The 16,808-nt window shown below is 41.3% G+C and overlaps 1 protein-coding gene across 1 annotated transcript; it reads left to right on the top strand.

The window, feature by feature from the left end:
• The first annotated feature begins 5,192 nt into the window (after positions 1-5,192).
• LOC105925678 (toll interacting protein) lies at positions 5,193-13,687 on the top strand. The gene is made up of 6 exons (XM_012861646.3): positions 5,193-5,369; positions 6,655-6,804; positions 7,087-7,269; positions 7,837-7,989; positions 12,485-12,569; positions 12,651-13,687. Exons 1-6 carry the CDS (start codon positions 5,337-5,339, stop codon positions 12,872-12,874), a joined length of 828 nt encoding a protein of 275 aa, XP_012717100.1. The 5' UTR covers positions 5,193-5,336; the 3' UTR covers positions 12,875-13,687.
• The last annotated feature ends 3,121 nt before the right edge of the window (positions 13,688-16,808 follow it).

The raw sequence follows: 16,808 nt of genomic DNA, 5'->3' as shown, positions 1-16,808 counted from the left end.
TCGTTCTTCCAACAAATATCCCTGTGTCTGAGCCGGTAATTCAAGCACGGCTCAGGTCCAAATAAATCAACCAGCTCCTCCTAGCTTATCCAGAAGTGTACCTGTGGGGTTTACTACGAGATAAGTTCTACAGCACTTTAAACTACTTGGAGGTGATGGGTTCTGTGACACATTCTGGTCCTTCATAAAATGGTGATTTACACACTGTTTCGGGTGTTTCCAAAAAAAGGTAAAAAACAAAGCAACTGGACTTGTTTTCCGTAGTTGAAGACGTTTCGCTTCCTCTCCCGGAAGCTTTCTCAATTCAAAAAGTCTGGAGTAATGATGAGTAACAAGCTTTATACCATACCAAACAAAGGCCTGTAATGGCTTAGATAACATGCAAATTCAACCGAAACAGGACCACCCCTTAGTAATGGGCGGTCGTAAAAACCATTAAGCCAGCAGAATGGACCGAAACTGGTCCACTCCTCTGTAACGAGGAGTCGTTAGAGTGTTATTGGCTTGGCTTAAAGGAACAATGTTTTAATCACCTGAATGAGGGTGAGAGTTAAGTTGACGATTGGCTGGAATTAATCCTATAGCTGTGTTGTAAGTTTTTGAGAGTTAGAACCTAAGGCCTCCTCCTCTGTTTAAGGTTGGTCTTTCTCTCTTGACGTAGATGGCTTCCTTCACACCCCTTTCAAACCATCTGTCTTCTTTGTCCAAAATGTGAACATTTTGGTCCTCAAAGGAGTGTCCTTTGTCCTTAAGGTGTAGGTAACAGCAGAGTCTTGTCCTGAGGAGGTAGCTCTCCTGTGTTGAGCCGTGCGTCTGTGGAGAGGTTGTTTGGTTTCTCCAATATAAAGATCAGAACATTCCTCACTGCACTGAACTGCATACACCACTCCGCTCATCTTAGGTTTGGGGGTTTGTCCTTAGGATGCACCAGCCTCTGTCTGAGGGTCCTGTTGGGTTTGAAATGTACTGGGATTTTATGTTTGGAGAAAATCCTCTTGAGTTTTTCAGATCAAATCAGCAAGAAAATCCAAAAGACCCGCTGCAGAACATAATGGTGAGAAGAATAAACGCAAAAACATTGTCATCCCATATGTTGCTGGAGTCTCTGAAAAACTCAAGAGGATTTTCTCCAAACATAAAATCCCAGTACATTTCAAACCCAACAGGACCCTCAGACAGAGGCTGGTGTATCCCAAGGACAAAACCCCCAAACCTAAGATGAACAGAGTGGTGTATGCAGTTCAGTGCAGTGAGGAATGTTCTGATCTTTATATTGGAGAAACCAAACAACCTCTCCACAGACGCATGGCTCAACACAGGAGAGCTACCTCCTCAGGTCAAGACTCTGCTGTCCACTTACACCTAAAGGACAAAGGACACTCTTTTGAGGACCAAAATGTTCACATTTTGGACAAAGAAGACAGATGGTTTGAAAGGGGTGTGAAGGAAGCCATCTACGTCAAGAGAGAAAGACCAACCTTAAACAGAGGAGGAGGCCTTAGGTTCTAACTCTCAAAAACTTACAACACAGCTATAGGATTAATTCCAGCCAATCGTCAACTTAACTCTCACCCTCATTCAGGTGATTAAAACATTGTTCCTTTAAGCCAAGCCAATAACACTCTAACGACTCCTCGTTACAGAGGAGTGGACCAGTTTCGGTCCATTCTGCTGGCTTAATGGTTTTTACGACCGCCCATTACTAAGGGGTGGTCCTGTTTCGGTTGAATTTGCATGTTATCTAAGCCATTACAGGCCTTTGTTTGGTATGGTATAAAGCTTGTTACTCATCATTACTCCAGACTTTTTGAATTGAGAAAGCTTCCGGGAGAGGAAGCGAAACGTCTTCAACTACGGAAAACAAGTCCAGTTGCTTTGTTTTTTACCTTTTTTTGGAATGACCATGACCTGGATGACTGAGAATCTTCACCAGCATTTCGGGTGTTTATTACCCAAATGGTTATGTTATTATTTCACCGTGTCCCATCTACGGTGAAGCACCCTCGGTGGACCCAGTTCGTTTTACCCAGTCAGGCGACCCCCACTTACTTATTACCTTGAATGTAGGACGCATAAAACAGACAAGTATGCTTTTAGTTATATTTTATCTAGGTAAAGACAGAGAAATAGTTACAGTCACACCAGCGCTGATGGGCCCCTGATCGGCAGGCGGCCTCGAGTGCTCATCACACAAACATTATAAAGGGATCTCGGGACACACCCATACAAGGGCGGTACACATCCAAACTGTGACATCAGCAGGGAAGCTGTGTCACCTCCGGGGTGGTATCTGATAGATATGTGCCGGGATAAACAGCTCGTTCCACTTGACCTTGTTGATATCCTAACAGTTAAAATGCAAAACTATTCAGCATTTAGATTTGAGAACTGCAAGTTCCAATAAAAGACAGTGAAGAAAATTGAAATTATTACATGTATGAAACAGTTTCTACAAGCATGAGCTACTTCTGGCTCTTTATCCATAAACTCTCTGACTTAATTCTACAATATTCAGATCAGTTTACTAAATTTGAATAAGAGAAACCTGCAATTATAAAATATCCTTTGATACAGACACTCATTTTATCAGTAGCTTGAATATCAAATCAAAGCTGGACATAATTTGAAAGTACTGAGAAATAATTTATCCAAATGTCAACATTAGATTAAGGCTGTAATGCAGCAAACTCGCTTGAAATTAGAATTTTTAATTTCATGATCACACACAGCAGGTAAAATAAATGTTGAACATTTCACTGCTCTTCTCCAAATCTATACATACATTTATCAAATATTTCCATTGGCAGGAAATTTATTCCAGATGTTAGTGTAAAACCCCCACAAAAGAATTTAGTCCATGAATTAAACAATGTTTAATGAGATGGAATGGTACATGGAATATGTTTTAAACACACACATTTCTCGGTCATGAAAACTTCAATGCATGTCCTGTGTGCAGAAACTAGCCGGGTGGGATTTTAACCCATTCTTCTGCCCGAACCATTTTGAAGGTTCTGGGGGTCCTTTCTATGCTCTCTGGTCTTCAGTTCAGGAATTGGATGCAAGACAGGTGATTGGCTAAACCATTCTTACTTGGACACCCAAACTTGTTTCATTTCCCAGTTTTTAAGAACATCTCAGCAGATTTCTCCATCATAACCTGAAGGATATTCAGCACCTGTAAAAACAGCCCACACCATTATATTCCAATAGCAAACTTTACTTTTTGCCTTGTGGTTTGGGGGATATGTGCAGATCCATTCTACCTGCAAACCTGCTGCAGGAAGACATCCCGACATCCAAAGACTTCCTCTTTGGGCAGATCTGCCTAGAATGTATTCTCTCGCTATTTTACAGGCTTGTCCAAATCTACAGCAAACCATCAGCAAGTTTTGAAATGCTTTTTCTTCGGTAATGGAGGCTTCCAGTGGTCCGCCAGTCAGGAAGCTGTAGACTGACCTACACAGGTCAGTTAGTTTAAAGACCAGTCTGGAGAGGACTACGGCGTTGAAGGCTGAACTGTAATCTCACACATTTCTCCTTAACGGGGTCCACATGGAAGAGGGTGTTGTGGAGGAGGAAGGTTATGGCGTCGTCTGTGGATATGTCTGGCCAGTGTTCAAACTGAAGCAAGTCCAGCGTGGAGTCCATGTCTTAGTGAGTATCTCAATACATTTCATCACCACAGAGGTGAGGTCTATGGGCCTAAAGTCAGTGGGACTGCTGGGGTGAGGTTTCTTTGGGACAGGATGGAACTATTAGACCTTTTTAAAGAGGAGAAACTAAACAACAGCTACATAAATGCACGGCACAGCATAGGAGGGCCAGCAGCTCTGGGCAAGATTCAACAGACCACCTGCACCTCAACAACAAAGGACACGCTTTTGATGACAAAGACATCCAGATTCTGGACAGGAAGAACATATGGTTTGAAAGAGAGGTGAAAGAAGCCATCTTTGTCAAAAGAGAAACGCCATCACTGAACAGAGAGAGAGAGGGGGGGGGGGGGGTGCTTCCAACTGCTCAGTGTTTACAGCTCAGTCCTCCAGCGAAGACTACATCAGTATCTCGTCATGATTCAGGTGATTCAGTGATGGTGGGTCAGTGATTTGCATCTGAATGTAGGAGTCTGAGCAGTCCTACATATGCACCTGAATTAACAAAGACTCCTGGATAGGTGGTGAAAAGTTTTCAGAAAGACCTGAGCAAATATATGGTGACCTTCAATTTAAGCCTGTTTGCTGTATGCTAATTTTTCTTGGACACTTCTGCATAACATGGTGATGTTTTTTTTTTTTTTTTACCGGACATAATCTAAAGGAAAAAATAACATCATTGTCACTGACCAGCTGGCATCCAGTTGCTGCATGCGGGAGTCAATAAGTGGACATTATCTGGTTTATGTTCAGGGCAATTAGCAGGTAAACATGCTAAATAATATTTTAACAGTTGATGTAAATATACGCTTTACCTTCAAAATATTCATAATGTCATATGTTGACATTTTATGTAGCAGTTTCATTTATTTAGGTGCTCCTTCAATCATAAACAGTTTGAAGCCACTTTCTCCTCGTCTTTGGTAATACACATGCTCATAAAGAAACTAAATAACGTTTATGCTGGTGAAGATTCTCAGTCATCCAGGTCATGGTCATTCCAAAAAAAGGTAAAAAACAAAGCAACTGGACTTGTTTTCCGTAGTTAACAAGTCCAGTTGCTTTGTTTTTTACCTTTTTTTGGAATAAATAACGTTTACTTAAAATATTCATTAGGTCCATTTTACTTTTGCTTGAGTACCAGTTTACACTGGTAACTTTACTTATATCTAAATGAAAAAAATCTAAATGACAGTACTTGAGCACATTATTTTGTTGGTGGAAAGAGTAACAAAGTGCTCTCAGGTTGAGTGACTGTTCGTCCAGGCGAAATTCTGTTCCCCCTGTGTCGGGAGCGCGCACTGCAGCCGTTTTCACGGCGCTTCTTATTGATTTATCGGTAAAACAACTCATATAACCATGTCAAGGTTGTAACATTCAGTTATTTTCGGCAATCAATTAGAAGCGCCGTGAAAACGGCTGCAGTGCGCGCTCCCGACACAGGGGGAACAGAATTTTGCACAACACCGGAAGTCTGTGTTGTTCCGTGCTGGAGGACCTCCGGACACTGGGGGGCAGTACTGGGTCATTGCCTTCCAAAAAAAGAGAACATTTCCGGAGTAAATGTTTCGCCCAAACACAGAAGCTCGGTTGTTTTTAATGAGTCACTAAGGGCTGTTTTGTTGTTGGAAGAAGCATCACGACTCGACGGTGTGTCGGTACAAATCCCGGAGGGACGACATGGCGACCACCATCAGCACCCAGAGGGGACAGGTAACGGCATATGTTAGCCCCGCGACTGACGAGCAGCTTGACAGACAGCTAGGCGCAACTTGTGTCCTGATTGTTGTCTCCCATTAACAACCAGCCAGGATCACGGCTCAGCCTCGGGCTGACACACTCATTTATCGCGACACTTCGCCTCATCTGGCCGCTAGTTAGCCCTGCTCACTTTCCGTCCTGTGGATGCGAGCTGTATGCTTGTTTACGTCTTCCGCATCTTTGACAGTTTCCCCCTTTCTCTACTCGGTTGACTGCCAATAAAAGACCGATCCGACCTGCCAGAGTCTCATGTGGACACACAGGCCCGTCCAGGCATGACTAAAACGTCTACCTCTCTGTTTTACCACCGCGATTGATTTATCTCCCAGCAAATCAAAAGGCTTCAGCGCCGATGTTTGCTCAATCCTCTGATCTTAATCCCCAATGATTTAAAGCTCTTTAGGGAAGACCTACACCCTCCGTGTGCTTCCTGAATCAGTGTCGCTCATTTATTTTCCCATGTTTGGATCAGATAACAGAATAGATTGGAAGTAGCGCATGTGTTTAGTAGAAGTTGCAATCAGAATAGAATCACATAACTTTATTGTCCATCGCATTGCCTGAGATGGAGATTTGTCTGACAAAAAAACATAATTTTAAAGGCGTATCTAAAAGAACAGCGTTACTAAAAAAAACAAAAAAAAAAACAAAAAAACTATATTTAACACACTTAAAACAGTACCATAAAATACAAAATTAAAATAAATGAATGGCTAAAATGAAGTAAGCGAGAGCCACAATGATATAAGTGATATCAGGGAGTTTTCCTCACTGTTCTTTCTTTGAGTGTATAACAATGTTGTATTTATAAAACCAAATACCCATTGTTCAGTGAAATAGTTTCAAAATTATCAAATACATCTTTGTACGCAGGACATTAAGGGCCTACCACATATCGCAATGAAGTCACTATTTTTTGCGATTAAAAATAACGCTTCTCACATTGATGTTGAAGCACTATGGGATTTGATATGTTGTGTTCTCCTGTTTTTACGCTGTGATCCATTTACTTTAAGTAGTCTTGATCATTAGGGTTCCTCCTGTCTGTGAATTATGTCCCAGCCTTCTGCCTATCCCACATAAACGACTAGCCATACGAAAAACCTTTGCTGCGCACATTTGTGGAGAAAATTCAAACTAATAATCTAAAAACAGGCACCAGATAAAACCTGTGCTACATGTTTCCACGAGAGTCTAGATCTCGAAGCATAAATGCGTGTTTGTACCGTTTATGCAGGTGTTTATCGGAGAGCTACCGCAGGACTTCTTGCGAATCGCTCCCACCCAGCAGCAGCAGCAGGTCCAGCTGGACGCCCAGACGGCCCGGCAGCTGCAGTACGGAGGCTCGGTGAACACCGTGGGCCGACTCAGCATCACTGTTGTCCAGGTGCCACTGTTCAAAACGCAGCCAAGTTTCTGCTGTATTCAGCTTGGTACCTTAGTTCTGTCAATGTAGTTAATGCTTGTTATTAGGATTTTAACTACAGTATTATCTCTGTCTTTATAGTTTAACTTAGTGTAGATTTCTGCAAAAAGAAGCTAAAATTATTGTAGAATTGTGTAATCTCATGACAGATTTCAATCTTTTGTTTGTGGATACACTTTTCTACCACTTTGCTGAAGAAATTAAAGCAGCCCCACTAATGCTGCGATTTGCTTTTACTTGAAGGCCAAACTGGCTAAAAACTATGGGATGACGCGGATGGATCCCTACTGCAGGATCAGATTGGGCTACGCAGTCTACGAGACTCCAACTGCTCATAATGGAGCAAAGAACCCGCGTTGGAACAAAGTGATCCAGTGTACGGTACCTCCAGGGGTGGATTCCTTCTATTTGGAGATCTTTGATGAGGTGAGGAGCTCAGGGATGAATGAATACAAATGTGAAAACTTTCTAGCCCATGCATGTTACCATCACATGACCCTGGCTTGGCAAATTCTGTTCTATGTCAGCATACGATGGGAGGATAATAAAAAACAAAGCAAGTCTCATATTTGTCTCCATTTGTTGACTTCTGTTTGTTGGCTGTACAAAGGAAAGAAAATACTCATGAGATTTGAGCTTTTTATGAGGATTGAGCTCCAAAATGTGTGAAAATATTTACCAAAAAAACAACAACAACATAAAATCTGTTGAAATGAATGGGTATAAAAGGGTTTGGTTATAGGTAGAAAATGGAAACAGGATGGGATGGAATGGCACCAAACTGACCCGGAGCTGCATAAATTTCAGCTAACTGAAGGAAGTATATATAAACTAAAAGCTTTTTTTGTGAACTATAAATAAAGTTTATTTATAGTTCACAAAAAATGTCTTCCTATGAAAATGTGAATAAGTGTTTGTGGAGCTCTGTGCTCTCCAGCTGATTGAATCCTAAATAGGCTGAGTCGGTGTGTGCTTCCTTTGGTTTCTGTGTAGAGAGCGTTCTCCATGGATGACAGGATCGCATGGACACATGTCACCATTCCTGAGAACTTAAGGGAGGGCAACGTGGTGGATGAGTGGTTCAGCCTCAGTGGGAGACAGGGTGATGACAAGGAAGGCATGATCAACCTGGTGATGTCATTTGCTGTGAGTACTATTACACACACACACACACACACACACACACACACACACACACACACACACACACACACAGTTTACCAACAGTCAGACCTGGTGATACACACGCTGGTGTTGCAGTAAAACACTCTAACAGTGTTAGTTGTAAGATCTCTAGTAATGACGTCATTCTGCGCCCAGATAAAATATACACCAATGAGCACCTTCCATTGTCTTTATTGAGGAGCAATGACAGAAGTGTTTTAGAGATCTGGAGGCCTGCTTAACTAACCGCTGCTCACTTTGTATTTTTTCTTTTGATTTGGGATCAGAGTTTGGGAAACTGTAATAATCTCAAGTACTTCTCAAAGACTTCCAAATGGGTTGAAGCCTAGACCCACATTCACTCCCAGGGATGCCTTGAGATTTAAATAAATTTAAATTAGTTTCCTTTTCTCCGAATGTGAATCCTTTAAGGGACTAAGAAGGTACGAAACAGACTGTTGAACATATTTATAATAACAATAATATACTATCTCCAATTTGATTGTAGTAAACAAGAATTGCAGGAAGCTAGAATTAGAATTGTAACAATATTTCTTTTTTTAGTAAAGTTTTAGATTAAAACTTTATAATAATCTTTAGCAACTCTTCTCCAGGCTTGCTCCTTTCTGGACATGTAGTAATAATTAGTGGAATCTTACAGCTCATGATGACAAAATCGGAACATTTTTACCCTAGACACTTGGCCAAATCACATTTCTTGTTTGGAACCTTAATAAGAAAATAAATAAAAATGGTAAAAAATAGGCCCTGTTCACTCCTAGGACATGGTGCTGACTTATTCAGATAAAAGTAGTCAGGATAAAGCTTGACCATCCACACCTGTCCATCCATCCAGAGTGATCAGATCAAAGCTAGTAAAGTCAACATGTCAGAAAAATAACATGTAAAGCAAGTCAGACTTATGTTATTATCCATTTATGAACACTGGGAAGATCCAAGTGTCCCCCCTTTGTAGTTCCTTTAGAGAAAAAAAAAATCTAGATGAACGTATTAAGCTTAACAAACAGTAGAGAAATGCTTGTGTACTGGCAAGGCTGTATGTTCCCTGCTTCAAATCCGACAGACTGCTACTCTTCCTGAACAAGATCCCAGGCCCAGAATGCTCCCCAGGCAGCCTCCTGCTCCCTGAGGGATTAAGTGCAAAACAAACCCCAATAATAATAATAATAATTATTATTATTATTATTACTATAATACAAAGCTCAGCATCTTTGGAGGACCAACTCTGAAGGTGCGTTCACACTGGCTTCACAAACTTGCTTGCTGTCGTTTGTCTGATATTATCGTAGGCCACTGATACGGCATGCGACAGTAATTGCACAGCGGGTGACCAGCCAGAAATACAGTAGTGCTATGGTGCTATCTAGTGGCACTTTCACTTCCCTCCCACTCCAGCCTCCTCACTTTTCTCCAGGCTCACTGCTTTCTGGACTTGTAGTAATAATTGGTTGAGTCATACAACTCAGGCCGACCGCAGACCGCCACTATCAGCTTTTCTTCCATGATGAATGCAAACTGCTTCTTCTCCGCCATAGTCCTTCACCCCACCTCACAGCCACATCCAGTTCATGACTGGTGCGACAAAACACAACAGTTCAGCTTTTTCAACTCCTGCGCCAGACGCGAAGCGACAGTTTTTGGTGGCTTCGGTTTAATCGCCAAAATTGTGCGTTTTGCGTCGTTAGAATTGCCTCTGTGGCCTCGCTTATCGTCGCTGTGTGACATGTTGCTCCCGTGTGGCACCTGTGCAGAGGGATATCATGTAAATATGCACTGGAAAAACGTAAAAGTAAAATGTTCTTAAAGTTAGTCTATTTGTCCTCGATTTGAGCCAGTAAATAAGATTATCTGCCAATGGAATGAGTATCTTTACCCCTAAAATAAGATAATTAGACAACCTGCACTTGAAATAAGATGATGGTGATGAATTGTTCCTATTTTAAGTGGAACATTTTTATTTCATTGGCAAATCATCTTATTTACCTGCTCAAATCAAGGACAAATACACTAATTTAAGGTTTTTTCAAGTCGCACCTTGACAGATTTAAAAATTAATACAGAAATAAATAAATGCTCAATAAATATAGATGCATATGATTAAATTGACAAAAATGCAGTAAATAAATGTAGGGAGTGATTAATTATATAATGAGACATAAATGTATATATTTCTTTTAATTAGCTTCTTTAGCTCTTTCTTTATTCACCTTTGTAATAATTAGATAAGATAAGAAATCTCATTATTGTCCCACATTGGGGAAGTTCAGGCATGACAGTGGCAAAAAGAGTGTCGCACATTAGATTAGTAATATGAATAGAAAGCTAATGTGTGCTGCTAACAGTGTCCACACGACAAATGATAAAGTCAGAAATCACAGCGTTGTTTCCAAGTAAAGCTCACTCATATGCTGGGCAGCCATTGTGACGGTGGCCACCGGCAGCAGCGGCCATCAGCATGTAGATTCAGCTATGCAGTCTACCCAACCAATAAGCAGAAGTTGTCCCTTAAGACTAACCTCCCTCCTCATTTGCACAATGAGGCAGAAATGCTTACAGAAATGGGAAAAGAGCAGACAGAAATAAATAGGGTCGAAGAACTAAATGGGGTGCAGAAAATACATAGAAAGAATAAAACAGACAAAAAATTAAAACATACTCATAAATAAATGCATTTAAAAAATAAGTCACAAAAAGGAAATCATAACAGACTATAAAGAAAGAAATTTTTACAAAGGTGAATAAAGAAGCGACAGAGAACCTAATCCCACGACACCATCCCCTGTAATCATCAAATCAATAGTATCCTCACCTCTGGCTTTTTTCCTCAACAAGTTGCCTTTAATATTCTTCAGTCGATAGCTGTTAAACTAACAGCGGTATCTAATTTTCAACTATTGTTTTTCTTTTCTAACCAAGACACAGCCAGGTAATAACTCTGCTGTGTCAGAGGAGTCACGACCAGGGGAGGATGTATGGTGTTCAGATAGTTAAATTCATTTTAAACTAATGTGGATGCAAGGGTTTCACACTGCCTCTGAACGGAGTCGAAGGAAAGCCCACCTCAAAGCTTTAGGTGTGTTCATCACTGATCTCTATTTATTCACTGGAGTGCTGATTTGCCCGAAAAACTGAAGTCACTGGCCGCCATCTTGCTCCTCCCTACTCTCACAGAATCCCACAGGATTTGGTTGCAACAACAAGCAGTTTTCTGGCTGTGTGAAAACGTTTCACAGGTAATTCTACAGTCAGTGGATGTACTAACACGATCAACTACTAGGAAATTAGGTGCTGAAATATTTTACATGTTATTTATTTATAAATATATAAATAACAATATACAAAAAAAAATGTATGTATGCATGTATGTATGTATGTATGTATAAATAAATAACATGCAAAATATTTCAGCACATGACTTTCTCAGTACTTGATAGTTTTAGTACATAACATAAAAGTATATGGCATTTGACATTTTAAAAGTTTTAAGCCCCCCCTGAACACGAGAAAATCCTCGTTATTCGATGCTGTTGCGCACATATTCCCTAGTTACTGGGGGAAAATAGGGAGTACCAATATGGCGGCTGGTGGCTTCAAAGCGGCTCGTTCTAACAGCAGGCTCTTAGCACTCCAGTGGATAATAGAGATCAGTGGTGTTCACTCCCGTATTTAGCGTTGTTTAGATCTGATTGGATGGCTTAGGATGGATGTTCGGGCCGGGTGTGAACCGGGTCCTATTCTAGTCCAGGATGGAATACTACTTCAACAGCTGGAGCATCATTAGTTGTCTCAGATTCCTAGTGAGCCTTCAGTAGATGTGTAGTGTTAATTAGGGCTGGGCGACATGGCCTAAAATCAATATTGCGATATACTGAGCAGTTGACCTCTAACAATAAATGGACAACAACACTGGAAGAAAACAGCACAGCTCTTAACAAAGGTCTCTTGTGGAGCTGTGACTGCTACATGGATGGGACTGGATGGGATGGAGTCACATGACTACAGATGGTACCTATAAAAACAGGTTTTCCTTTTGTTTCTTTAATACCAAGAATACAGACATGGGCAAAATGATCGACGGTTATTGTCGTAAATTTCGGTGTCGGTAAAATTTCAGTTTATCGCCCATGCCTAGTGATGCTTGTAAAGGAAACATGAAAGAATTGCCCACTGTGACACACCAGACTAGACCTTCAAGAGGTTTTTGTTTTGCTGGTGGGGCGATATTATTCATGAACCGTCTAGTGGTCAACAAAATAAAATGACAATGGAAAATAAAAGTTGCTGCTTAAAGACCCTCCTTGAGTCACTTTCACATAACGGAGCTTAGAGCGAGTGATGAAAGTGAACAAGTCAGGATAAGCTGAGTTGGCATCACGGGTTGACAGAGCTCTGATCCTCTGAGCTGGTTAACAATCTGGTCCGATCTAACACCAAACGTTTTCTGGGTTTCTTCCAGTCTCTACCAGCAGCAATGATGAGTCAGCCGGTTGTCCTAATGCCTTCTGTCTACCAGGAAGGAGTAGGTTATGTGCCTATTGCAGGTAAGACTCTCTCACACACACATTGACACATCATCCCGCCTGCTGTCTGAAACGGTTTCTCACTGTCCGTCTCATTATAAGGAGTGCCTGGAGTCTACAACCAGGGCGTGGTACCCATGGCTGTACCGACAACCATGCCGGCTATGGTGGGCCAAGGCCCAGCGTGCAGCGAGGAGGATCTGCAGGCCCTTCAGGACATGTTTCCCAACCTGGACAAGGAGGTGGTGCGCACAGTGCTGGAGGCGCAGCAGGGCAACAAGGACGCTGCCATCAACTCTCTCCTGCAGATGACTGAGGAACTCTAACTATAGAGTACCATCTGATGGCAGACATTCCAACAAATATACACGCATGAACGCAGGCAGGGAGATCATTTTGAGTAAGCTATTGCCCACAGAAAGACTACTGCAGCTTTACACATGTACACCCAGTTCTCCCAAAGAACTTTAATCCTGAGATCCTCCTCCAAGCGCTGCTGGTCAGAGGTCCGTTTCCTCTCAGTTAAATTAGCCCAACAGTTCAGGGGAAGTGCAGGGTGTGTACTTTTACACAACTCTGTATCACTGCAACGATGGGACCGGTCAGGTCTGAACAGGTTAGACTCAACATATTGAACTGGCAGAGTTGTGACTTGGTAGATTCTGTAAATCTTGCTTGAGTTTTGTTTGAGTCTTATAAATGTTGTAATTCAGTTGGAACTTCCCTGTGAGTCCAGGGTTTGATTTGCACTGATTGAGCTGTAGTGAGTCAGTCTGCCGTAGCTTAATAGTATTTGTGTCTGTGCTGTACAACTTCTCCTTCACTTTTAGCCATAAGATGTTAGCTATATGAAAAAATCTTCAGAAGTATTAAATAAATTATATAGAAATCTATATCATAACAAAAAAGTGAGAATAAATGATTCATCTTAAGGAAATTATCTATGAAATACTGCGCAAGTTTCTTAGCTGTATCTTTCAAAAATGCTAAAAAAGTATTTTAAACTTATTTTGATATAAAATATTAAAATGTTTGTGCCGTGGCTTGTTGAATTAACCCTAGTCTCAAAATTGCAGCGTGACATTAAAAATGTTGCTTTGTTTCATGATTAGCTTGCCAATAAAGCTTTTGAGGCCAAATACTTGAAGTTTTTGTATGATTTTACCTGTTCAATTCAGCAGTGGTGTATATGATCATCATCTCAAGACACGCTACAAAGTCAGCTCTTATCAAATCCTGGTGATGTTCCTGGATGATCATGTAGCCACAGTGGACAGTCGTGTTAAACAGTTCTTACAATTTACTTTTTATCAGCTAAATCTGTTTTTACCTTAGCATATTACGAAATGTACATGTAGGTAACCCAGGAAGGAAGGTCTATTGTCCAAAAAACCCCAATCTCAAGGTTTTTAAAGGTTCAGACTTTTTGAGGTGAGGTTTTGTATAGGTATGATATCTTACCAACAGCAGAACATCTTTGATTTTGCACAAGTGCAGATTTATTTTCCTGGCAGATTGAAACTAATAATCTGTCAAAATGTGATCAAGTACAGTCTCACAACTTGTTTCAAAACTGGTTTAGCAGCTAAGAACACTTATAATCCTAATCCCGGGCTCACATTGAATGTGGTGCAGTTACAGTTGCGGCTCCGCAAGGAACCCAACTATTTATAAAAATCTGTGTGTCAACTCACATCAGTTGCATGCGGTTGAAGGTCCGGTTACCGAGGCTGTGCGATGTTACAAAAACTTCCACAAGAAGGAAGCTTGAGCGGACACCGCAGCGGTTACCGGATCAAGCTCCTGAATTTCATGAGCCAAACAGGAAACGTTTTGTGCTAGACAGGATAAAGTTCTGGTTAATATCAGAATTAAATCACCGCACCAACTCACGCTAGCTTGACTAGTGTAAACAAAATGGCGACACAAACATGTGGATACAGAGGAGATTTAAGCACACGGATAACGAGTTTTGCCCTAAAAAATGAAAACAGTGGCTGTTTTTAATAATTTATGAGGGACAGCAACAGAAAGGACCACATAAACCTTTGTTCTTGCCTGTGTCGTTTCCGCAACCGTAGTCGCAGCTGGCCTATAGGATCAGTGTGAGTCGGGGTATGTGGAGAACTGGATCAGGACCGCAACCTGCACCACATTTAATGTGAGCCTGGCGTTAAAACGGCTGGCGCTGCATTCATATAGAGAAGGTTTGCACTTGAAACCACGTAATGTGGTAGATAACGGCCTGTATGAACGACTATACCATGTGACGTAGGCACTGAAATAGAGAACACAATAAGTTTATTTTGGCCAGAGAAACTACTGCAAGGAAACGGCAAACCGGCTTAAATCTGAGGCAACTGGACTTTTGCTCAGTTATTCTGAAAACGTTTTGACACCTATCCAGGAGTCAATTCTGGTGGCATGTACTTGTGCAACCTGCAGTTGGAGCACTGCTGTTTTTAAGGACATGGAGGCCCATCCTCCTTGGCAAATCTGTGTCAGAAGCAGATCAGTGACCCATCCGTCACTGATCTGCTTGGTGCTTGGTGTGAGTGGAGTAATTGGTCACCTGAATGATGAAGAGACTGCTGATGTAATCTTTGGAATGAGTCTTTCAAGGAAACTTTACTGGTCTTAAGTTGGTATTTCCTGATCAATTTGACTGTATTATAAATTAAATCTGGCTCTGCAATGGTAGCGCTGGTAGCGCTTTTGCTGCCAGCGCCAGGAAGGTCCTGGGTTTGAATCCTGGTCGGGTCCTTTCTTCATGGAGTTCTTGTGTCCTCTCTGAGTACTCCAGCTTCCTCCCACAGTCTGAACCATGTGTGTTAGTTTAACTGGTTTTCTAAACTGCCCCTAAGGTGTGAGACTTTGGTTGTCCGGACCTGGTCTGATCTCCGGATCAGACCAGGTTTTCCCCAGAAAACCTGGTCTGATCCGGAGAGACGGCATCCATCCTACTTTGGATGGTGCAGCTCTTCTTTCTAGAAATCTGGCCGGATTTATTAGTCCTCCTAAATGCTGACAACCCAGGGTCCAGACCAGGAAGCAGAGCCGTAGTTTAACACACCTCTCTGCAGCTTCTGTACTGTTACCCATCCATTATCCTATTGAGACGGTGTCTTTCCCACGGCCAAAACTTAACAGATCAAAAACTTATCTAAAAGGAACAAATCATAAAAACCTAATAAAAATCAATACGGTTCACCTTGAACCTAAAAATAAAACAATTAAATGTGGTCTATTAAATATAAGGTCTCTCCCTCCAAAGACTTTGTTAGTTAACGAATTGATTTCTGATAAACAGATTGATTTGTTTTGTCTCACAGAAACCTGGCTACAAGAGGACTACGTTAGTATAAATGAGTCAACTCCCTCCAATTATTCAAATTTCCACATTCCCAGATCTGTGGGAAGAGGAGGAGGAGTGGCAACCATCTTTCAGTCTGATTTATTAATTAGTCCCAGGCCAATTAATAACTACAGTTCTTTTGAACATTTAACCCTCAGTTTCCCTCATCCAAACTGCAAAGCAATAAAACCTCTTCTGTTTGTTGTTTTGTATCGTCCACCAGGCCCTTACACTCAGTTTTTGGATGAGTTGTCAGATTTCTTATCTGATTTGGTGTTAAATACTGATAAGGCTATTATAGTGGGTGATTTTAACATCCATGTTGACACAGAATGTGATAACCTTAGTGTAGCCTTTAAAACTATCCTAGATTCAATTGGTTTTGCTCAAAATGTGCATAAACCGACGCACTCTTGGCTCCATACTTTAGACCTTGTGCTGACATATGGCATTGATTGTGAAGAATTAACAGTATTTCCTCACAACCCTGTCCTATCTGATCATTTTTTAATAACATTTGAGTTTAATCTAACTGAGTTCTCCACCCCCAAAAGAGGGTTCCATTATAGTAGATCTTTATCGGATAATGCTGTATCAAAACTTAAAGAGTCTGTCCCCTTTTTAATATCCTCCGTATTGCAGAAATGCCCTGTAGATGGCAGCAATGTTGTTTCTTCCAATTCACAAATAGATGTCTTTGTAAACGGTATGACTTCGTCATTGCGTTCTGCATTAGACAATGTAGCTCCCTTGAAAAAGAAGGTGATTATTCACAGGAAGCTGGCTCCTTGGTTTAATTCAGAGCTGCGTTCCTTGAAGCACAATGTTAGGAAATTGGAGAGAAAATGGCGCTCTACAAACCAAGAGGAATCCTACTTAATCTGGAAGAACAGTCTATTGTTGTA

Source organism: Fundulus heteroclitus, chromosome 4 (assembly GCF_011125445.2).
Source record: "Fundulus heteroclitus isolate FHET01 chromosome 4, MU-UCD_Fhet_4.1, whole genome shotgun sequence".
Taxonomy (NCBI): domain Eukaryota; kingdom Metazoa; phylum Chordata; class Actinopteri; order Cyprinodontiformes; family Fundulidae; genus Fundulus; species Fundulus heteroclitus.
Note: the sequence above shows the minus strand (reverse complement) of the source record. Positions and strands in the feature narration are given on the sequence as shown.